General features: G+C 36.9%; 2 protein-coding genes across 4 annotated transcripts in view; one reads left to right on the forward strand and one right to left on the reverse strand.

Annotated features, from left to right (window-relative positions):
• The window catches only part of SCAPER (S-phase cyclin A associated protein in the ER), a 539,336-nt gene that overhangs the window by 244,798 nt on the left and 270,807 nt on the right, over positions 1–23,731 (forward strand). For all 3 annotated transcript variants that reach the window (XM_028092672.2, XM_028092676.2, XM_028092674.2), the window contains exon 21: positions 7,861–7,997. In XM_028092672.2, coding sequence (XP_027948473.2) covers positions 7,861–7,997 — 137 coding nt within the window. The remainder of the gene's footprint in view (positions 1–7,860; positions 7,998–23,731) is intronic.
• On the reverse strand, positions 3,348–4,479 carry LOC114200516 (L-lactate dehydrogenase B chain). The gene has a single exon (XM_088024909.1). It carries the CDS (start codon positions 3,875–3,877, stop codon positions 3,395–3,397), a length of 483 nt encoding a protein of 160 aa, XP_087881035.1. The 5' UTR covers positions 3,878–4,479; the 3' UTR covers positions 3,348–3,394.

Genomic DNA, 23,731 nt, shown 5'->3' on the forward strand with positions numbered 1-23,731 from the left:
TCTGGGGGAGGGGCCTGTTGCAGACATTCTCAAATGTCTTTGCCCTGAAGGAGAATTGCTCCTCCCTTGTCAGGGGCCAGGCTAAGTAATCTGTTCAGGTTTGCTCTAGGTAGCTTTTGTTCCCTGAAAGCTTTCCATACAGCCTTGGAAGACAAGAGTGAAAATTGTGGCCTCCCAGCCTCTGCACCAGAGGAGCCGAGAACTCGGGGCTCCACTCCTCAGTGATCAGAGAAAAGCAATCAACCACTCCTGTCTTCTCTGGCTGCACTCCATGCTCACCTGGCCTTTGACCGAGCATTTCTGTCTCTGGCACACGACCCCCTTTGGAGTCTCCAAACCTAGCAGATTCCTGCAGTTCGCTCCCGCACTGCTCCTCCCAGGGAGGAAGGGGAGACTCCCTGGATCTGCCACTTGTTGGGTCCCTGCTGGAAGAGTAGTGGCCCACCTGTGCCACGGATCACAGTTTATGGCAACCGTGAGCTGAGAGCCCACTCCTCAGCTCTGTCTTTGCAGCCATCTTACCCTCTCCGATACCTGGGAGCTCTGCCGCACTCAGGCACCCTCAGTCTTTCTGTCACCCCGAGGCTCCTGAGACCACACTGTCCCAGTTAGGGTTCCATCCCCTGCTTAGCCACTGGAGTGACCTCGCTTAGCAGAGCAGACTTCTAAAAGTTCCAGTGTTGTGCTCCGCTTCTCTGTCACTTGCCAGCCGGCTCTCTCCCCCTGAGGTGTATGTTCCCAAATATCACCTCAGATTCACTTCTCCACACCTCCTATGTTCTGGAAAGTGGTTGCTTTTCTATTCACAGAATTGCTGCTATTCTTTTCTTCAATCTCCTGTTGAGTTTGTAGGTGTTCAGAATGGTTTGACAGCTATCTAGCTGAATTCCTGGAACCATTGGAAATTTAGGTCTCCTACTCCTCTGCCATCTTAGTCCTCCACATCATTAGTTTTTGATAGTGTTCAACAATTCATTAGTTGCATGTAATTTTTTGGTGTGTTTCCATCATTTGTATTGTTGCTTAGTTTTGGTTAATTTTTTTTCTTTTAATAGTTTTGACTATTGACCTTGATACTTTTACGTGGAATTAGTTTTATACGATCTTTCGAATAAGTAGTGACTTGGGGTAGCTATTAAATTTCCTGGAGCTGCTTTTCTGTTATTTTTGTGTAACATACAGTAACTTGTTCTGAGAGTTTTTTTAAAGATTTTATTTATTTGTGAGAGAGAAAGAGAGAAAGCAGGGGGATCAGCAGAGGGAGAGGGAGAGGCAGGCTCCCCGCTGACTAGGGAGCCCAATGTGGGGCTTGATCCCAGGACCCTGAGATCATGACCTGAGCTGAAAGCAGATGGTTAACTGACTGAGCCACCCAGGCCCCCTAAAATTTCTTGATTCTGTTTCTTTGCTCTCCTTTAATCCTGTCATTTTGCCATTTTTCATTATTATCTCTAGTTTGTTCAATTAAATTCCTTTTGTGTCAGTTTCTTCCATGGATCAGTTTTGAGAGTTTATAGGGGACTAGCCTTTACCAGATTGTTCAGCCTTTTTTTTTTTAAGAGTTTATTTATTTATTTGAAAGAGAATGAGAGAGAGAGCATGAGTGGGGAGAGTGTCAGAGGGAGAAGCAGACTCCCCGCTGAGCAGGGAGCCCGATGCGGGAGTTGATCCCAGGACTCCAGGATCATGACGTGAGCCGGAGGCAGTCGCTTAACCAGCTGAGCCACCCAGGTGCCCCAAATTGTGCAGTCTTTAATGCAGCTACATTTCATTCACCTGCCATTGGAATTGGTAAACTTCTTTCCATTTAAATGCTATTCTCAAATTGGCCTATTATGTTCTCCAGTGAAAAATGCTTCCTTTCCTAGAATTCTGTTTTGAAGTTCATTATTCACTCTTTTGTTTCCCTTTGATTTCTCCTTCAAAGACACTGAAACCCTATTGATGTCTTGGTAATTTGACCTCACCTATTTCTGTTTGGGGGTTAGGAGGATATAGTGTCACCTTGTTTTATTTTAAATATTTTCTATGGGTTTTGCTTTTTATATGTAATTTCTCTTTCAGTTCTATATGAGAATTTAGAAAGAATCTAAAACTTTCCTGCCACTGCCTTCTTCTATTCACAATCTTCTCTTACAAGCATTTTAATGACTAATACTTCCTCATGGAAATATACCATAATTTTCTCAATCACTCCTTAATGTTGAAAAACCTTTTTACATGCTTTCCATCTTCAGAAGCCATCTCAAAACCTTCCTGTATAAAGTCTTTATAGTTTTAATGGGGAAATGACTATTAGTTATCCTCTGTTATATCCAACAATGTGTTTCTTTTATTACCCAGAACTGATCTGTTTCTTAGAGAAACTAAAATATAATGCAAACAACTAGATAGAAATAGATAATAACTTGAAATGTGTTTATAGAAAACTAGACAAAAGAAATATTTTAAGTCACAGAGGACAAAATACAAATGGTCTAACATACTAACACCAGTATTTCAGACAACAGATTGACAGATTTACAAACAAAAAAGAAATACTAGGTACTGGAAATCACTTGTAGAGATATAAATTAATTCCCATTTTGGTTCAGTTTGGGAACACTTAATGAAAATCCTTAAAAATATGTGTAATCTGCAAAGCAGGAATTTCAGTTGTATGATTTGATCATAAGGGAAAAGTAGATTATGTGTTAAAATTTTAACTGTAGGAATATTTGTTATACTGATATTTATAATATTGAAAATTAAAAATTATCCAAATATCTAAAAATAAAGCATTTAGTAAAATTAGGCGTATTCATGAAATGGAATACTTTACAGCCACTAGATTATGTTGTAGAATATTATTTAATAGGGTGAATATATTTGCAATGGTTTTTTTTTATATTTTATTTATTTATTTGAGATAGAGAGTGAGCACAAGCAGGGGTTGCGGGAGTTGGGGGGGCAGAGGTAGAGCGAGAAGCAGGGCAGGGAGCCTGATGTAGGGCTGGATCCCAGGACCCTGGGATCACAACCCAAGCTAAAGACAGATGTTTATTCGACTAAGCCATTGAGGCACCCCTATATTTGCAATGTTAAATGAAAAAACAGTATAAAATATCATCAATGGTGTGTCCCACTTTTACATAAATATATATACAAAAAAATGTCTGGAAGGATGTACTCAAATTATTCTTTTTTTTTTTTCCACACCGCAATAGTTAATTTTATTTGTTCAAGGGCTCATATTGCAAGCATTAAACCAAGCATGGGCTTTGATTTTGTGAGCCCAGATTCACATATTTAGGAAGATAAAAGCAAACTGTGATCCATGTATATGGATGAAAAACTAAAGGCTCACAGTTAATCACATCATAATTTTAAATTTCTACAGCCTAGAAGCCAGAAGTCACAGATCTTTTAGGTCTTTCTGGATGTCCCACAAGGTATCTGCACTTTTCTTGAGCTGGGCAACCTCATCATCCTTCAGCTTCTGGTTGATCACACTGGTTAAGCCCCGAGCGTTCAGGATACATGGAAGGCTCAGGAAGACTTCGTTCTCAATGCCATACATCCCCTTCACCACTGTTGACACTGGATGAATCCTGGATAGATTTTTCAACATGGATTCAATGAGATCAGCCACATTTAATCCAATAGCCCAGTTGGTATATCCTTTTAGCTTGATGACTTCGTAGGCACTTTCCACAACCATCTTATGCACTTCCTTCCAATTTTCACTGTCGTTGTCTGTTCCCATTTCTGGATTCAGTTCCTGAAGAGAAACGCCTGCCACATTCACTCCACTCCACACAGCCACACTTGAATCGCCATGTTCTCCCAAAATCCATCCATGGCAGCTGCTGGGATGAATGCCCAGTTTTTCAGCCATGAGATAGCGAAATCTAGCAGAATCCAGATTACACCCACTTCCAATTACACAGTGCTTGGGTAGTCCACTTAGTTTCCAGGTAACATATGTGAGAATATCCACTGGGTTGGAAACCACAATTATGATACAATCAGGACTGTACTTGACTATCTGCGGAATAATGAATTTGAAGACATTAACATTCCTCTACACCAGATTGAGCCGGCTCTCTCCTTCCTGCTGGCGGACTCCTGCAGTCACCACCACAATCTTAGAATTGGCAGTCAGAGAGTAATCTTTATCTGCCACAATTTTAGGTGTCTGAAGAAATAAGCTCCCATGTTGCAGATCCATCATTTCTCCTTTGAGTTTATCTTCTAAAACATCCACAAGGGCAAGTTCATCAGCCAGAGACTTTCCCAGAATGCTGATGGCACACGCCATACCAACTTGTCCAACACCCACTACAGTGATCTTATTGTTTGGGATGGTTGCCTCTTCTTCTGCAACTGGTGCAATCAGTTTTTCCTTAAGAGTTGCCATTGTGCCCAGAGAGAACCCGCGGGGAGAGTCGCGCGAAGAAGACAATGTTAGCTGCGTGTGTCTCCTCGGGCGCAGGATCTGCAAGGCTCAAATTATTCTTTTTAGGTGTTAGTATTATAGATTTTTATTTTTTTGTTTTTTTTTGTGTGTTTTTTTTGAGATTTTTATTTCTTAATTTTGTTTATATTTTCTATAATTAACACTCATTTTGTATTGAGAAATAACTTACTATTAAAATAGTCAAACAAAAATATAAATATATTCTCATTTGTTCAGTTTTGAGATTTTTGAAAAAAAAATTTTTTAAGATTTTTAAAAATGTTAATATTAATGTGGGTACATAATGCATGTATGTTTGTGTATTGCTAAGGTAGCAGCCAAGAGTATAGACACCCTAGTCATACTGTCTGATTTAAATTTAGGCTTTATCACTTTACTCTCTGTAAAAGTTGCTCAGTCATGATTTTGACTTTCTAACTTTGGGTAAATAATTTAACTTTTTGTGTTTGTTCTGTGTTTAAATGGGAATAATAAAAATACATATCTTCTTAGTATGTTCTAAGTATAGTTTGAAGGACTAAATGAGTGATTATATATGAGGTACTTAGCTTAGTAATAAGCCTTCATAAATATTTTTGTGTTTTTTTAAATTGAGATATAATTGACATATAACATTGTATTAGTTTTAGGTGTACAAAATAATGTTTGAAATGTATGTTTGCACATATATATGTATATATATATAGTGAAATAATCACAACTAATTTAATTAACATCCATTACCACATATAGTTACAATTTTTTTCATGTGGTGAGAATTTTTATGATCTAATCTCTTAGAAACTTTCAAACATATAATACAGTATTGTTAACTATAGTCACCATGCTATACATCACACCCCCAGGATTTATTTATCTTATGTAACTGGAAGTTTGCACCTTTTGAGCACCTTCACTCATTTGACCATAAATACTGTTATTAGTTCTTACTGCTGTACTCTTTTCTCGTTTATTCATTTATTTAACACATACTTATTGATTGCCTACCATATGCCAGGTATATTACCAGATATAGAAACATCAGTGAGCAAAACAAAGTCATTGCCCTCATGAAACTTATATTCTATTGCAGAAGACTGCAAATGAATATTTGATGTTAGGCAAGTCCTTTGAAGAAAAATAAACAATAAAGAGATGGCAGATAGTACAGGGTGTTACTTAAGATTGGGTGTTCATTTTAGCTTGGACCATGCAAATATCTGGGAGAAGAATATTCTTGGCTAAGAGAACAACATATATAGATTCCTGAGGCAGTAACAGTCCTGATGAATATGAGGAACAACAACATCCACTCTACTGTGGATGGAGCAGAGTGAAAAAAGGAGAGTACTATAAGATGAGGTCAGAGAGATCAATGATATAGAGCTTGACCTTGGTAGGCCATTGTAAGGACTTTGGATTTTACTTAAATGTGGTGAGAAGGCAAGATTTTAATAAGAAGAATGATGTGTTGTGGTTCATATTTTAAAAATATCACTAACTGCTTGTAACGAAAAGACTTGAGGGTCTCATTAGAAGCTGGGAGACCAGTTAAGAGGCTATTGCAATAGTACAGGCAAGAGCTGATGATGGTGGTGGGGAGAAGTGATTGGATTTGAGATGAATTTTGGGATATATTTGGAAGTGGAGCTCTCAGGATTTGCTGATGTATTTATTTATTTATTTATTTTAAGATTTTATTTATTTGACAGAGAGAGACACAGTGAGAGAGGGAACACAAGCAGGGGGAGTAGGAGAGGGAGAAGCAGGTTTCCCGCGGAGCAGGGAGCCCGATGTGGGACTCGATCCTAGGACCCTGCGATTATGACCTGAGCCGAAGGCAGGCGCTTAACGACTGAGCCACCCAGGGGCCCCTGCTGATGTATTTATGAGCAGTTGTGTGAATGATAGTACCATTTACTGAAATGGGCAACACTCTGGGAAGAGCATGTATATGGGGAGCATAAATGTTTTGTTATCGACTGTTATTTGGAAATGCTTATGATGGAAATACTCCATCTAAGTGGAGATTTTTAGACAGTTTGATATAGGAGTGGAGTTCAGAGGAGAGGTCGAGGCTAGAGATAAAAATTTGGGCATTGCCTTTGCATAAATATTTCAAGTCACTGCACTTGATGAGTGAGTTTGGATAGAGAAGAATAGCTCTGCAGTACTCCAACATTTACTGGCTAAGCAGAGCAAAAGGATCCAGCAAAGAAGACTTAGAAGGTGTGGCTGGTATGTTAGGAGGATAGTGTAACGTCTGGAAACCTAGTGAAGAAAAGGGTCAGGAAAGAGGAAGTGATCTACAGTTTGTTAGAAATTTGAGGGAAAAGTCTAAAATAATTTCTAGAATATGTGGAGGAAATTGTTTAAGTTTCCTTGATTGCCTGGCAATACTAGAGGCTATTTGAGGTGTAATGTCATAAATTTAATGTGAGAGTAGTCAACACAGTTCATAATTATAGCCACTTTAATCTGCCCAGATATGTTTACAGAGCAGGGTGAGAGTTGGATTTAGAGTTTGGATTTTGCCATGCAAGTATGAATAAAGAAGAGAGGGGAAGGGAATGTACATGCTGTGTACATGCAAGGAAGTGATTATAGTGAGGGCTGTAAAATCTAACATTGATATGGTGGAACATGGGGTCAGACTCTGTGCTCCAGCCAAACCAGATCTCTGTTGCTAATAACCACATTCTGTTTTCATCCCTGCTTGTGTTTTTTGAGATGCCCTTTTTATTTTTCCTTTCTGCCACCTTTCCCAACTCCCAGCCCAAACAAACACACATATATCCAATATCTATATGTTAAAATTCAGTCCATCCTTCAAGAGATAGCAGACATAGTACTTCTTCTTGAAACCTTTCCTCCTCACCCTCACTGAATAGTGCTTTTGTTTCCCTTTTGAACTCCTATAGCACTCTAACTTTCTAATTGGCACTTACTGGTTGATATTGTGTGTGTGTGTGTGTGTGTGTGTGTGTGTGTGTGTGTGTGTGTGTGTGTGTGTTAAACCTCTCTTTCTACACTGTGTAATTGTGAGGAACAGGCATATGTCCTTATATCCTTAGCATTTATCACAACTGATGTGCAGCAAAGGTTTGATAAGTTAATGAAATCCTTTTTTTAATTTTAATTCAGTTAGCCAACTTGTACATCATTAGTTTCAGATGTGTTCAATAATTTATCAGTTTCATATAACACCCAGTGTTCATCACATCATGTGCCCTCCTTAAGTCAATGAAATCTTAAGAAAACAATTTCTTCAGTGTTTTCCAAAGCAATTGTGAAAACCAGAATTTCATAAAGATTACTTTTACTTTCATCTATATACTCTTATACTTACTGTAGTCTGTAGCAATGCTATGTTATTTTTTAACCAGCATCATCATCATCATCATTATTTATTTATCTTGCAGGAGCATCTTTCTTTAAAGAAGTATATTATTGACATTGTGGTTGAAAGTGCAGCTTTACCAGAGCCTTTGAAAGATGGTGAAGAGCGGCAGAAAAATAAAAAAAAAGCCAAAAAGATAAAAGCCCGGATGAACTCCAGGTACCATAAATATCCTTAAAAACAAAACAAAACAGAAACTGTTAGTGATATATCCTTTTTAATGTAAATCTAAGGAAGACCCTCTGCCCCGGACAAAAGTTTAAACTTGTTTGCTTTAAGAAAGCCTTGAAAATAATACTGATGAGCCTAATTTATAGCCACTTTCTTTGATTGAGAAAGAAAACTATGTATCGATCTAAAGTCCTTGCTTTCACCTGTTAAGAGCTCTTCTTATAATTGGATGCCAAAGCCCTGCCAAACTTGTGCCTCCTCCAGCATACAGTACTATAAGTATGTGTAAACTAAGCCTATTTTTCTTTCCAACTATTGATTTTTAAATGAGGTATCAAAGAAAATCAATAGCAATCAACAAATAGAAGTCTGCTGGCTGTAGTGTCAAATCCCATGACTAGACTTAATCAATTTGGTTGCCTGTCACAATAAGAAAAGTTCAAGAAATATCTTGAAATGGAAAGTGAGTTGTCAGACCTGTAGTTTATCATCAGCCTCCAAAGTAACATCTGAGGATCAGACAGCTGTGTAGTACATCATTACCTCATATGCTTTGAGCATCACCTGATGACTGATGAGTCTTATTCAGGACACAAATGTAGTTCCTCTGTAGTAGATAATTTTGTGCTATTTAGGGGAAGGTAATCTAAATATGTTGTTTTACCTTTATTACCAAATGTTTTGAAAGTTGGAGAAGCTTGACCCATGGGATTATAGAAATATAGTTCTAGAAGGTGAATGGTGGTTTTCGCTCTATAGTTTCCAATTTCAGATTGTAATTAAAGGTGTCCATTTCATCTTCCAGAATCAACGAAAAGTTGCAGAGTACTCATTCAAGCAAAGAATAGAAAAGGCTTTTTTGATTGTATTTTTTGAGATTCCTCTAAGTTTCTAAAAATAGTTTCACAGTATACTTGAAGGTATTACTGACCTTCATTTCTAGTTATGCTAAGAACTTTCTGACCTCCGACACTGAAATACTATACAGCCCATTTTTGTGAGTTCTTTTTTTCCTCTGTGTACACATTCCCTTGCTAAGCTCCCCCAGTCCTGTGTCTCTAAATATCTTCTACTTAGTGATGACCACCAATTTAATATCTTCCAATTTTATTCAAAGACAAGCTTCTGTTCTCTCCCTCACCCCATTCTCCAAAACCCCTCTTTGTCCCATAGTTTTCTCTGTCTCAGTAAATGGATACTCTGTTCTAGCTTTGTATGCCAAAATTCTTGAAGTTATCCTTGCCTTTTCTCTTTCTCCCACCCCTCACATCCAGTCCAACTGCAAATAATGTTAGCTTGATTTAAAATGTATTCAGGATTTGACTACATCTCTCTAACTTCACTGCTTCCCCTGAACCAATCCTTTGTCATCTCTCGCCTGAATTACTGCAGTAGCTCTGTGACTAATATCCTTGTTTCTGCCCTTGCCTCCTTGCAGTCTATTCCAAATACTCTAGCCAGACTATTAAAATGTAAGTTAGATCATGTCACTTCTCTTCTCAAAACCTCAGGTTTCCTCTTCCCACGTAATCCATACACTCGTCTCCCTTATGTCCTTCTGGTCTTTGCGCACATGTTCCCTTTCTTGTGAGGCTGTCCTCAAGAGCTTGACTTTTGTTTTGTTTGTTTTTTGAAATGTAAGTAGTAGTAATGTATTAAACAAAACCTTAAAATTATAGGAAAAAATACCTATAATTCTGTTGCTAATATTTTGACATATATATCCTTTTTATACATACCTAACCTATATCTATAGACTTTATTCTTCATTGCAGTATGATTTATTTAAGTGAAATGTGGAGATATCCAGTATGGTTTGTTGACTTTTGACAAATCTAGATACTCATGTAATCCATACTCCTATCAAAATTGTCTTTGTGCCTCTTTCCAGTCAGTTTCTTACCACCCCTGGCCCTTGGTAATCACTGACCTGCTTTCTATCATTACAGATTATTTTTTCCTGTTCAGGAAAGGGATACCAATGAAATCAAACTCCCTTGTGGCTAGCTTCTTTCACTAAATGTACTATTTTTGAGATATATCAGTGTTGTGTGTAGGTACTTTGATTCTTTTTATTATTGTACATATTCGTTGTGTGCATATCCTACAATTTTTATTTATTCATCTGTTGATAGACTTTTGGGTTTCCAGTTTTGGGCATTTATAAATTAAGCTCCCCTCAAGTCTTTGAGTGTATATGAGTTTTCATTTCTCCTGGGTAAATACCTAGAAGTGGAATACCACATCGTTTTCCATAGTGGTTGTACTCTTTTACACTCCTATCAGCAATATGTGGGACTTCCAGTTGCTCCACAGTCTTGCCAGTACACACTTAATATTGTTAATTTTTAAAATTTTTAGCCTAGGGGCGCCTGGGTGGCTCAGTCGTTAAGCGTCTGCCTTCGGCTCAGGTCATGATCCCAGAGTCCTGGGATCGAGCCCCGCATCGGGCTCCCTGCTCCGTGGGAAGCCTGCTTCTCCCTCTCCCACTACCCCTGCTTGTGTTCCCTCTCTCGCCGTGTCTCTCTCTGTCAAATAAATAAATAAAATCTTAAAAAAATAAAATAAAATTTTTAGCCTATTTCAGCAGGAGTGTCAGAGTATCTCAATGTGGTTCTAATTTGCATTTTCCTAGTGACTAATAATATATCTTGAGCATTTTTTCATGTGTATTTTAACCATTCAGTATCTTTCTTTATGTGTCTATTGAAGGTTTTTGCCTATTTTATGGGATTTCATGAAGTTGCACTTAAAATAGAGTGTTTGATGTTCCACAAGTCATTTTTTTTCCTCTGCATCAATTTGGATAGTTCTGTTGCCTTATATGATGTTTTCTTCTGCTGTTTGTCATCTGCTATTGAAATTGTCCACTGAATTTTTCACTTCATATGTTGCATTTTACATCTCTCTGAGTCCCTTTTGGTTTTTTATTATAGTTTCAGTTTATCTATTTCTAATTCTGATTTGTTCTTTTTTATGCTTATGGTTTCCTTTAACATATTTATGAATTTATTTGAAGTCCATCATACTTACAATTTCTCCATCTGAAATTGTTTATTGACTGATTTTTCTCCCCAGTACAAGTATGTTTCCTGTTACTTATGCCTACTAATTTTGTTGCTACTATTTTTATTTTTATCCTTTCATTGGACAGTATGAGCTCTATGTTATTGTACGTTTGGATTTTGTTGTTTTTCTTAATAGAATGTGGAATTTTATTCTGTCATACAGGTTACATGCCTTGATTTTAAGTTTTGTGAGGTGGGTTTTGAGTAACCTTTAATTCTAGAGCTAGCTTGGCCCTACTCCTAAATGTTTGGCCTTTGTAAAGTCTCCACTGAATGACTAGAGTGTTCAATAAATACTTGTAATATAGCATTTGAAACTCAAACATCTCTCAACTTTATGCAAGCTCTGGTAATTGTTCAGCTTACAGTTCCCTGGTAGTTGGTCTTTCCTCTGCTGTGGGAAGTCTTGCCATGCTTATTCATAGATTAATATGGCCAAACACTTAAAGAGAACCTTTGGAGATTTCTGGACCTTTGTTGCACACATCCCTTCTCTCTGTGCATAAATGCCAACTGTCTCCTTGGCTCACACTTACATCCTCTGTTTTGGTTACCTCTTTCCCCTCATATATAGCTGTTTGGAAAATGCCTTCAGGCAAAAGATGAAGTAATCATGGGACCTAGTTAATTTGTTTCCTTTTGCTCAGGGATTATGGTCCTAGGCTACTAGTTGTCTATACATGAAAATCAGTAATTCCGTATGCTTTAGGAATTTTCATTGTTGTTCATAACAGAAGGGCCAGTATGATATTAGTTAGTCTGTAGTGACTGAAAACAAAATTGTCAAGCAGCATTATCAGCATTCCCCAGTTCTTTTTTGCTGTAGCACTTACCATCATCTAAAATCCTATTTATTATTATTTACACTTTGTTTTTCTCTCATTAGAATATAAACTTCATGAGGATTTTTGTCTCTGTTGTTGGCACCCGGTATGTTTTCAACAAACATTTGTTACAAAGGATTAGATGAGATTGGATTGTGGGATTAGTGTTCATATCACTAGGATTTCTTTGGTGTTTTAAAAATGGATAAAAGAACTATGAGTATTGCTTCCATAAATCAGAGTTCAGTCTTGAGGCAGGATGGTCTGTTCCGGGTTTCTTGGTAGAGTTAGTGAAGGTAAGGCTGTAGAAACCTGATTCAAGACGATGTAAAACTGGATATTTGGTCTTCCTTCAGCCAGGTAGATGAGGGACACTGTCTAATGGCAAAGCCAGAATTAGCAGGTGGTTTATATTGTGGTTATGTGTTCTAAAACTAATTAGTAGGGTTCTATATGACTTATTCATGGATGAAGAACTGTGAGAGTGCATGTATTTCCTTAGAGTTTTTACATTCAGGCAGATTTTCTTCTGAAAGAGGAGTCCATACGAACAGTCAGAACTTTACTGCTGAAACTTAAGTGGAGAGGATCCATCATTTGGCACAGAGGACCAAGAAAAGCAAGATAGGCAGTAAAGCTCCAATCACTACCCTGAATTTTAGGACAGAAGCATGATGACATTAAGCAAGAAACTAGATTTGTGGAACAGACTGTCATTGATCTGGAGTTTGAATGGAGGTAGGAATGAAGTAACGTAGAGAGCTGCTACTTAGAGCAACAATTGGATTCATAGGGTTTTCACTGTATATGGCCAGACCTGTGTCTGCAGTGTTGGCAGCTTGCATGTCACCTTCAATGTCCACTGGTAATCGTTAGGCTAACAGAATCCTTATCTCTGAAAATAATTGACTTTCAAGAAGATGTTCTGAAATGATGCAAGGAGAGAATGAGGAGTATGTGTCTATGTATATCTCTCTATATCTATATATAGGTATGTGTACATATAAATGAATATATGAGAAAAGAAAGAGAAAAGAAACAGATAGCTATTCAATCTGTCCACGTATATGTTTATGTTTCGGTATAAATTCAGATATAGATGCACACACAGACATACACAGAGTTTATCTTGAATCTATGTTTGTTTGAGAATTGAATAGGGTTGAGCCTTGGCTTACAGTTGACCAGTGAACCTACATGGCCATGGAGACCTAAGTTGAACAGAGTAGAGGCAGAAGAAGACATAAGGGCTAACAACTATTACAGGATTCTGATTTAGAACTTTAAGGTGAAACCTAATATTAAATTTAATTTTAAAACTGTTTTTTACACTCATTTTGCATCCTTTATATGTGTCTTAAGGAATCCATTCAACCCATTATTCAAATATTTGCATTATCTTCAAACAAAAGTGAATAGAACATAATTTCTACCCTTGGGAAGTTTATAAGGTATTAATAGAGGTAAGTTACATATAAGTAACTCTTACATGAGACAACGTGTCCAAAGTAGCAGAAGAAAGGTACAAATAAGTATTTAGGTGAATTCCAGGGAAATAAACTTCGTTATGACTGGGTAGTCAGGGAAGGCTACTTACAGTAATGGTGATTATAAAAAGAAATATGTATAAACAAAAATTGGCTCATATTTATTAAGCTCTTTATGCCCTAGATATTGTCTTAGACCGGAAGTACCCATTTTAAGCAATATTAAAATAGTCTGTGAATGTTCATTCTGTTGATAGTCATAAGAGCAAAAATTTGATTAACAGTTTAGATAGCCAATAATAAGTAGATGATCGAGTAAAGTATGGTACATGAGACTTTTTTTTCCCATTGAATATTCTTTCCTGCTTTTTCAGTGAATAGTTGACCATATAGTTGTGAGTTCATTTCTGGATTTTCTATTCTGTTGCATTGATCTATGTGTCTATTTTTGTTCCAGTACCATACTGTCTTGATCACTACAGCTTTGTAATATTACTTGAAGTTCAGAATTGTGATGAATCTAGCTTTACTTTTCCTTTTCAAGATTACTTTGACTTTTTGGGGTCTTTTGTTGTTCCATGCAAATTTTAAGATTGTTTGTTCTAGCTCTTTGAAAAATGCTGATAGTATTTTGATAGGGATTGAATTAAATGTATAGATTGCTTTGGGTAGTATAGACATTTTAATATTTGTTCTTCCAATCATGAGCATGGAATTTTTTTCCATTTCTTTGTGTCATCTTCAATTTCTTTCATAAGTGTTCTGTAGTTTTCAGATTACAGATCTTTTACCTCTTTGGTTAGGTTTATTCCTAGGTGTCTTACGGTTTTTGGTGCAATTGTAAATGTGATTGATTCCTTGATTTCTTTTCTGCTGCTTCGTTATTGATGTATAGAAATGCAACAGATTTCTGTACATTGGTTTTATATCCTGCAACTTTACTGAATTTGTGTATTAGTTCTACCAGTTTTTTTGTGGTCTTTTGGATTTTCTACCTAGAGTATCATGTCATCTGCACATAGTGAAAGTTTGACATCATCCCTGCTGATTTGGATGCCTTTTATTTCTTTCTTTTTGTCATATTATTGCTAAGGCTAGGACTTCCAGTACTGTGTTAAGTAACAGTGGTGAGAGTGGACATCCCTGTCATGTTCCTGACATTAGAGGAAAAGTTCTCTCTTTTTCCCTGTTGAGGATGATAGTTAAGTATATGGCCTTTATTATGTTGAGATATATCCCCTCTACCCTTTTGAGGGCTTTTATCATGAATGCATATTGTCATCCCAAAGGTTTTTGACCATTGTGTTTTCAATTTCATTTGTTTTCATGTAATTTTTAATTTCTTCTTTGATTTCTTCAATGACCCATTCATTGTTTAGTAGCATATTTTTTAACCTCCATTTATTTGTGCTCTTTACAGATTTTTTCTTGTGGTTGATTTCTAGTTTGATAGGGTTGTGGATGGAAAAGATGAATGTTATCTAAATCTTTTTGTATTTGTTGAGACTTGTTTTATGGCTTAATACATAATCTGTTCTGGATAATGTTCCATGTGCACTTGAAAAGAATGTGTATTCTGCTATTTTAGGATGAGATGTTCTGAATGTATCTGTTAAATCCATTTGGTCCAGTGTGTCATTCAAAGCCACTGTTTCCTTGTTGATTTTCTATTTAGATGATCTGTCCATTGATGTAAGTGGGGTTTTAAAGTTCCCTACTATCATTGTATTACTACTATCAATTACTTTCTTCATGTTTGTTATTAAGTTTTATGTATTTGGGTGCTCCCATATTGGGTGAATAAATATTTAAAATTGTATCTTCTTTTCTTTTAAACTTTATTTATTTAAGTAGTATCTACACCCAATTTGGAGCTTGAAATCATACCCTGAGATCAAGAGTGGCATACTCTTCTGACTGAGTCATCCAGGCACCGCATAAAATTATCTTCTTATTGGATTGTCACCTTCATTATTTTATAGTGTCCTTCTTTGGCTCTTGTTATAGTCTCTTGCTATAGTCTGCCACCCTGGCTTTCTTTTGACATCATGTGCATGATAAATGTTTCTCCATCTCCTCACATTTAATCTCCAGGTATCTTTAGGTTGAAATGAGTAGGCAGCATATAAATGGGTCTTGTTTTTATATTTACTCTGTCATCTTATGTTTTTTGATTAGGGCATTTACTCATTCCCATTCAAATGAATTATGAACAGATATATATTTCTTTATTTTCTATATATTCTTTTTTTACTTGTTTTGTTGTTTTTGTAATTTTTCTCTAATCTTTCATGGTTTGCTGGCTTTTTTTTTACTGATATACTTGGATTTCTTTCTCTTAATTCTGGGCATATTGATTTCGGTTTTTGATTTGTGGTTACCGTTTTGTTTGTATATAGTGTATACTGTATATAGCAGTCACTTTATTAAGCTGATGGTCCCTTAAACTTGAATCCATTTTTTCTCCTGCCCCCCCCCCCATGTTTTAGGTATATGGTGTCATATTTTACATGTTTGTATTTTGTGAATCCCTTGACTGGTATTTACAGATACTCTTATTTTTACTGCTTTTTTCCCTACTTTTCATACTTGTATCTGCAGTCTTTCCTTACCACTTAAAATGTCCCCTTTAACAGTTCTTCTGGCCTGGTTCAGTGATCATGAACTCCTTTAGTTTTTTTTTGTTTTTGTTTTTGTTTTTTATCTAAGAAACTATCCCTCTATTCTGAACAATACTCTTGCTGGATAGAGTTTTCTTGGCTGCAGATATTTCCCTTTCAGCGCTCTGAATATATCATGTTACCCACTTGTGGCCTGCAAATTTCTGTTGATAAATCTGCTGATAGCTTTATGGGGTTTCCCTTGTATGTAACTGTCTTCTCTTGCTGCTTTTAAAATGTTTCCTTTATCACTACTTCTTGCCATTTTAATTACTATGTGTCTTGGTGTGAGCCTCCTTTAGTTGATTTTGTTGGGAGATCTCTGTGCCTCCTGGATCTGGATATCTGTTTCCTTCCCCCAATTTAGGGAAGTTTTCAGCTATTATTTCTTCATATAAATTTGCTATCCCCAGGGTGCCTAGGTGGCTCAATCATTAAGCATCTGCCTTCGGCTCAGATCATGATCCCAGGGCCCTGGGATCGAGCCCCACGTCAGGCTCCCTGCTCAGCAGGAAGCCTGCTTCTCCCTCTCCCACCCCCCCTGCTTGTGTCCCTCTCTTGCTGTCTCTCTCTCTCTGTGTCAAATAAATAAAATCTTTTTAAAAATTAATTTGCTATCCCCTTTATTCTGAGACTCCTATAATACAAATATTATTAGGCTTGATGGAGTCACTGAGTTCCCTAAGTCTATTCTCATTTTGGATAATTTTTTTTTCTCTCACCTGTCAGCTTGATTATTTGCCATCCCTCAGTCTCCCAGGTCGCTAATTCATTCCTCTGCTTCCTCTATCCTGCTATTTATTCTATCTAGTGTATTTTTAATTTCTTTCGTTGTATTGTTCATCTCTGATGGGCTCTTTTTCATCTCTTTGTTAATAGTCTCACTGATGTCCTCCACTCTTTTCTCAAGTCCAGTGAGTATCTTTATGATCATTACTTTAAATTGTCTATCAGGCATACTACTTATATCCATTTTTCTTAGGTCTCTAATTGTGGTTTTATCTAACTCTCTGCCTGTTTTTCTATGTGAGGAAAGTCAGCTATGTCTCCTGCTCTTGAAAGTAGTGGCCATGAGAGACTCTGGACTCCGGGAACCAAACTGAGGGTTGCAGAAGGGAGTGGGGGTGAGGGGATGAGGTAACAAGGTGATGGGTATTAAGGAGGGCATATATGATGATGAGCACTGGGTGTTATATGCAACTAATGAGTCATTGAACACTACATCAAAAACTAATTATGTACTATATGCTGGCTAATTAAACATAATAACAAAATAAATTAAAAAAACAAAAAATATAGATTTCTGAAAAAAAATTCTTGAAAAAAAATAAACAAAATAGGGACAAAATAGGGATAAATAACACCTATATCCCAGGGCTGCTGTGAGAATTAAATATGATTATGAGAAAAAAAACCACAATGACCAGTATTTAGAATATAGTATGGGGCACCTGGGTGGCTCAGTCGGTTAAGCGTCTGCCTTTGGTTCAGGTCATGATCCCAGGGTCCTGGGATCGAGCCTTGCATCGGACTCCCTGCTCCGCGGGAAGCCTGCTTCTCCCTTTCCCACTCCCCCTGCTTGTGTTCCCTCTCTTGCTGTGTCTCTCTCTGTCAAATAAATAAATAAAACCTTTAAAAAAAATAGAATATAGTATGTATACAGTAAATGGTAGATTTATTTTTCCTGATTTTGTATTCAGATATCTGATTCAGTGACTGATTTTTAGATACCTTAAATATAATCAAATATTAACACTGGAAGGAAGGGTTTTTTTTCTTATGTTTAAAAATGTTTTGTCCATTCTTGACATTTGCTTTTTTCATTTTTTTAAGATGGTTTTTTAATTTGAAAATATTCTTTTTTGGTGAAGTATGTTAATTTCAGCTATAATGTTTATTGGATATTATTTTTAGGAAGCTTAAATGTTAGAAGTATATTCACCTGAAAAGATATTCATTTCACTGTTTTATATTTATTATTATAATTTATTTGGTTTGTGGGTTTTTCATTCTTTTTTTCTCCTCCAATTGTTAACTGTTTTAGAATCTACCAAAGTGAGTGATGCCTCCCCTTTTAGTATTATTTTTTTTTGGAGTTATTAGGTTGAGATGCACATTTCATGACAACCAAATTATGGTCAAGTGATTTTACCATCTCCTTCTTCCCTATAAAATTCAAAGCTGGCTATAAATAAATGTTACCAATCTTTGACAAAGCAGGAAAAAATATGCAACGGAAAAAAAGACAGTCTCTTCAATAAATAGTGCTGGGAATATTGAACAGCTATATACAGAAGAATGGAACTCGACCATTCTCTAACACCATACACAAAGATAAACTCAAAATGGATGAAAGACCTCAGTGTGAGACAGGAATCCATCAAAATCTTAGAGGAAAACATAGGCAGTAACCTCTTCGACATTGGCCACAGCAACTTCTTTCAAGATACATCTCCAAAGGCTAGTGAAACAAAAGCAAAATTGAACTTTGGGGACTTCATCAAGATAAAAAGCTTCTGAATGAAGGGGAGTAAGTCAGAGGGGGAGACGAACCATGAGAGACGATGCACTCTGAAAAACAAACAGGGTTCTAGAGGGGAGGAGGGTAGGGGGATGGCTTAGCCTGGTGATGGGTATTAAAGAGGGCACATTCTGCCTGGAGCACTGGGTGTTATGAACAAACAATGAATCATGGAACACTACATCAAAAACTAATGATGTAATATATGGTGATTAACATAACAATAAAAAATTAAAAAAAAATAAAAAAACTTCTGCACAGCAAAGGAAACAGTCAACAAAACAAAGAGGCAACCCACAGAATGGGAGAAGATATTTGCAAATGACACTACAGACAAAGCGCTGATTTCCAAGATCTATAAAGACCTTCTCAAACTCAACACCCAAAAAACAAATAAGTCAAAAAATGGACAGAAGACATGAACAGACACTTCTCCAAAGAAGACATACAAATGGCTAACAGACACATGAAAAAATATTCATCATCATTAGCCATCAGGGAAATTCAAATCAAAACCACATTGAGATTCTACCTTACACCAGTTAGAATGGCAAAAATTGACAAGGCAAGAAACAACAAATGCTGGAGAGGTTGTGGAGAAAGGGAAACCCTGTTACATTGTTGGTGGGAATGCAAGTTGGTACAGCCACTTTGGAAAACGGTGTGGAGTTTCCTCAAAAAATTAAAAATAGAAATGTATGGTGATTAACATAACAATAAAAAATTTAAAAAATAATAAAAATAGAGCTACTCTATGACCCAGCAATTTCACTACTGGGTATTTACCCCAAAGACACAGGTGTAGTGACAAGAAGGGCCGTATGCACCCCAATGTTCATAGCAGCCATGTCCGCAATAGCCAAACTGTGGAAAGAGCTGGGATGCCCTTCAGCAGATGAATGGATAAAGATGTGGTCCATATCTACAATGGAATATTACTCAGCCATCAGAAAGGATGAATACCCAACTTTTACGTCAACATGGATTGGACTGGAGGAGATTATGCTAAGTGAAATAGGTCAAAAAGAGAAAGTCAATTGTGATATAGTTTCACTTATTTGTGGAACATAAGGAACAGCATGGAGGACATTAGGAAAAGGAAGGGGAGGATTCGGAGGGAGAGATGAGCCATGAGAGACTATGGACTCTGAGAAACAAACTGAGGGTTTTAGAGGGGAGGGGGGTAGGGGGATGGGTTAGCCCAGTGAGGGCACGTACTGCATGGAGCACTGGGTATTATATGAAAGCAATGAATCATGGATCAGTACAGCAAAAACTAATGATGTACTGTATGTTGACTAATATAACATAATAAAATAAAATTTTAAAAAAATTAAAAAAAGGAAAGGAAAAGAAAAGAAAAAGTGGCCAGGGTGCACACTTTTAAAAAGGGGGCTCTGGTCCTCTTCCACAGGGGATGCACAGCCTCTATGGAAACCAGGGCTGGCTGGGGTTGCTCTGCAAAGCACACCAACTGGGAGTGCAGTTTTAACAAGGTGGGTGTGTCCTCCTGGGAGGTGATCAGCCCTTGAAGCTAGGACTAGAGCCCCACAAAATGCACAGGTTGGAAGATGGTATGTTGGTGAGGTTTGTGCAGGTCTTCTGAGGGAGGGTGTCCATAACTCTGGGGACTGAGGCAAGTGTGACTGGAAAGGGCAGATCCGTAGAAGCACAGAGGGCATGGGGCTTAGTGTAAGCAAGTTACATCACAAGCGTCAGGGCTCTCCCGGCTCCAGTAGGTTGCCTTGTGTTTCTGCTGAGGAGAAGGGGAGGAAAATGAGCCTGAAATCGCCTTTGTTTCCGAAGGCGTCTCTCTGCCATCCCTGCCTCTTCAGAATGCCAACACCTCTGAGATGAGTAAATTACTCTCCCTTCCATATGCTGCAGACGTTTTTTAAAGTCCTGCTTCTATGCTGGATATCCATAGGATGTTTATTGTCTTGTCTCTTTAAGGGCAGGAACTCCACTTTCTAATGCTCTCTGGGCTCTCCCAGAGCCAAGTCCACTGATACTTAAAATTCTAGGCTTTAAGTCCCACTGGTTGTGAGAACTGAAGAAATTCAGCCCCTCTTACTTTCAAAGCCAAACATTATATGGATTCAGTTTCCCCATGCAGGCTTCCCAGTGTGATAATCTGTTTCTTTTCCTTATTCAGCCCTGACCAAGGCTATACTGGGGAGGGGGTAACAGGGTGATGGGTATTAAGGAGGGTACATGTTATAGCAGTGGGTGTTATACATAACTAATAAATCATTGAACACTACATCAAAAACTGATGTACTATACAGTGGCTAACTGAACATAATAAAAAAAAAAAGGAAACTAGTTTCTTAGTTCCTGAAAAGTTAAACATAGAATTACCATGTGACTTAGTAATTCCACTCATAGTTCTATATGCAAGAAAACTGAAAATATATGGTGAAATAAAACTTATACATGTATGTTCATAGCAGCATTATTGAAAAGAGCCAAAAAGTGGAAACAACCCAAATGTTCATCATCTGTTGAATGGTTAAGTAAAATATGTATACCCATACAATGAAATAGTATTTAGGAATAAAAGGAAATGAAGTACTGACACATGCTACAATGTAGATGAACTTTGAAAACATTATGCTAATTGAAAGAAGCCAGTCAAAAAAGGCCATGTATCATATGATTCCATTTATATGAAATTTCCAGGATAGGAAAATTCATAGACACAGAATGATTAGTGGTGTTTAGGGTTGGGAGCAGGAGGGAAGCACTGGGAATTGATTGCTAATATTTACTGCATTTTATTTAGGGAGTATGAAAATGTTTAAAGTTAGAGTGTGATGATGACTGCACAACCGTGTGAATGTATTAAAAACATTGAATTGTACATTTAGATGGGTCAATTATATGGTATTTGAATTAAATCTCGGAAAAGTTTGTTCAAAAATAAAATGGCAGAAATAATGCTAAATATATGATAAAATACTGATAAAAGTATTGATAGGAAATAAGGACTCTTGAATTAAAAAAAAAAATTCTTGAATTATGTGAGTGAAAAATGGTTCAGTAGGAAACTCCAAAAGTTCATACCCCTGTAAAAACAGTGATTAAACTGGCAAAAAGAGATTCAACTTTTTGGAATGCTGGGAATTAATCACAAGCTTACTGCTACTCGGGGAAGGCACAATGAAGACAAATCAGAATGTCATTAAGAGTGTTTAATGGCATTTTAACTTACCCTGATCCCATCTTCCACTCTCCAGCTCAGCAGCATCTTTGAAGACAACCACCTACATCCCTGATACAGGTACCTAGTACTGGAGGGTGCAAATCTGACCTTACATTCAAGGTTGTATAGTTGTTTTGACCTGTTTGTTGGTTCTCTGAAGGATGTTGCCTTTCTTTCATCTAACTCAGAATTCTCCCAGAGCTGGAGGGCTACCTAGGGGCAATTGTCAAAAACAATTTAAAGACAAATATATTAGTCATTATAGTCTGGAGCAGGAAAAACAGAGCAAACGATAGACTAATCAAAAAGCTTGTAGGGGCTGGGTGGGGGAGGCTGAGGATTGAAATGCTTTGAGTAATAAGGGCTTTGAAGAGCTCCCACATACTCTGAAAAATCTAGAAGGCCACATACATACCGAGGGCTGGATGCATGTTCAGAAAAGACCTGAGAAGTGCCTGAGGTCTTGTCTCTGGCTGACCATCAGGCTTCTATGCAGTAGGAAATGAAGACTAAGGAAGAGCTGTAAACTGCCAGAGTTTTGTCACTTTGCCTCAACCACACACACAGCTCATTTACAAATATTAGATTAAGACTTTTTTTTTTCATTCCAGGTGTTTAAGGAAATCACTTGTATCACTAGTTGATCCCTAAACTAATTGAGCAGAGACTTCAGTGGCCATAATGACAAAGAATACAAACTTCAGAAAATTAGTTCAGAAATGTTACTAAACAAATATATAAAACTACCTCAAGCAGGAAAAACACCCCCGTCAAAGGAGGAGAATTTGATTTTCAGTCTTGCCACACTATAATACTTAAGATGTCTAGTTTTTGTTTGACAAAAAGTTACAAGGCGTTCAAACAAAAAGAAAGTTAGCTTATACACAGGAAAAAAAATTAATAGAAAGTGTCCAGGGGAAACCCAGACGTTGGCCTTACTAGACAAAGACTTTAAATTAAAATGTTGAAATATGCCCAGAGAACTAAAGGACCCATGAGAACAATATCTAACCAACTGGGGAATAGTTATGATGATATTATATTAAATGTATATTTATATTTTAATACATATAAGTAAAAATTGTAAAAAAGTGAACAGAAATTTTGTCATTGAAAAAACAGTGACTGGAATGAAAAATTCACTTGAAGAATTGAACAGCTAATTTGAGCAAGTAGAAATAAGAATTCATGAACTTGAAGTTAGGTCAGTTGAGATTATCTCCATGGAACAGAAGGAGAAAAGAATGAAAAAATGAACAGAGTTTGAAAGACGCATGGGACCAACATATACAGAAAGGAAGTCTCAGAAGGAGAGTAGAGAGAAAAAACGGGCAGAATGAATATTTGAGGAAATTATGGGTGGAAATTTTCCGAATTTAGTTATGCTAGAGGAAATGAGAAGGGAATGAAAATGGGACTCTGGAAAATATCTGACACAAAACAAATCAGTAATAAGAAGAAATTGAAGGAAAAAAGATGTATAGGAAATAGCAAATGACAAAAGCAAATCAGTCCTCATCAGTTATTACATTAAATGTAAATACATTAAATACTCTTGTTAAAGACACAGATTGGCAGAGTGGATTTTTAGAAATGATTGAATTATATGTTTTTTAACAAGTGACTCACTTCAAATATAAGGACCCAAGTGGTTTAATGTGAAAAGGATTGCAAGATGTTTTATGCAGAGAGTACCTCTACAAAATAATATAGATGAAATAGCTATGTTAATATCATACAACATAGACTTTAAGACAAAAATTGTGCAATAGAATGGAAAAACATTATATAATCATGGAAGGGTGAATCCTTCAAAAAGATATAATAATTACAAACATGTATGCACCTAACAGAGCCCAAAATATGTGAAGGAAAAACTGACAGAAGTGAGGGGAGACAGATAATTCAACAGTACTAGTTGGAGACTTCAGTACCACACTTTAAAGAATGGGTAGGA

The sequence above is a fragment of the Eumetopias jubatus genome, unplaced genomic scaffold (genome assembly GCF_037043125.1).
Source record: "Eumetopias jubatus isolate StellerSeaLion01/CBP00866 unplaced genomic scaffold, mEumJub1_p1.0 scaffold_7, whole genome shotgun sequence".
NCBI lineage: Eukaryota > Metazoa > Chordata > Mammalia > Carnivora > Otariidae > Eumetopias > Eumetopias jubatus.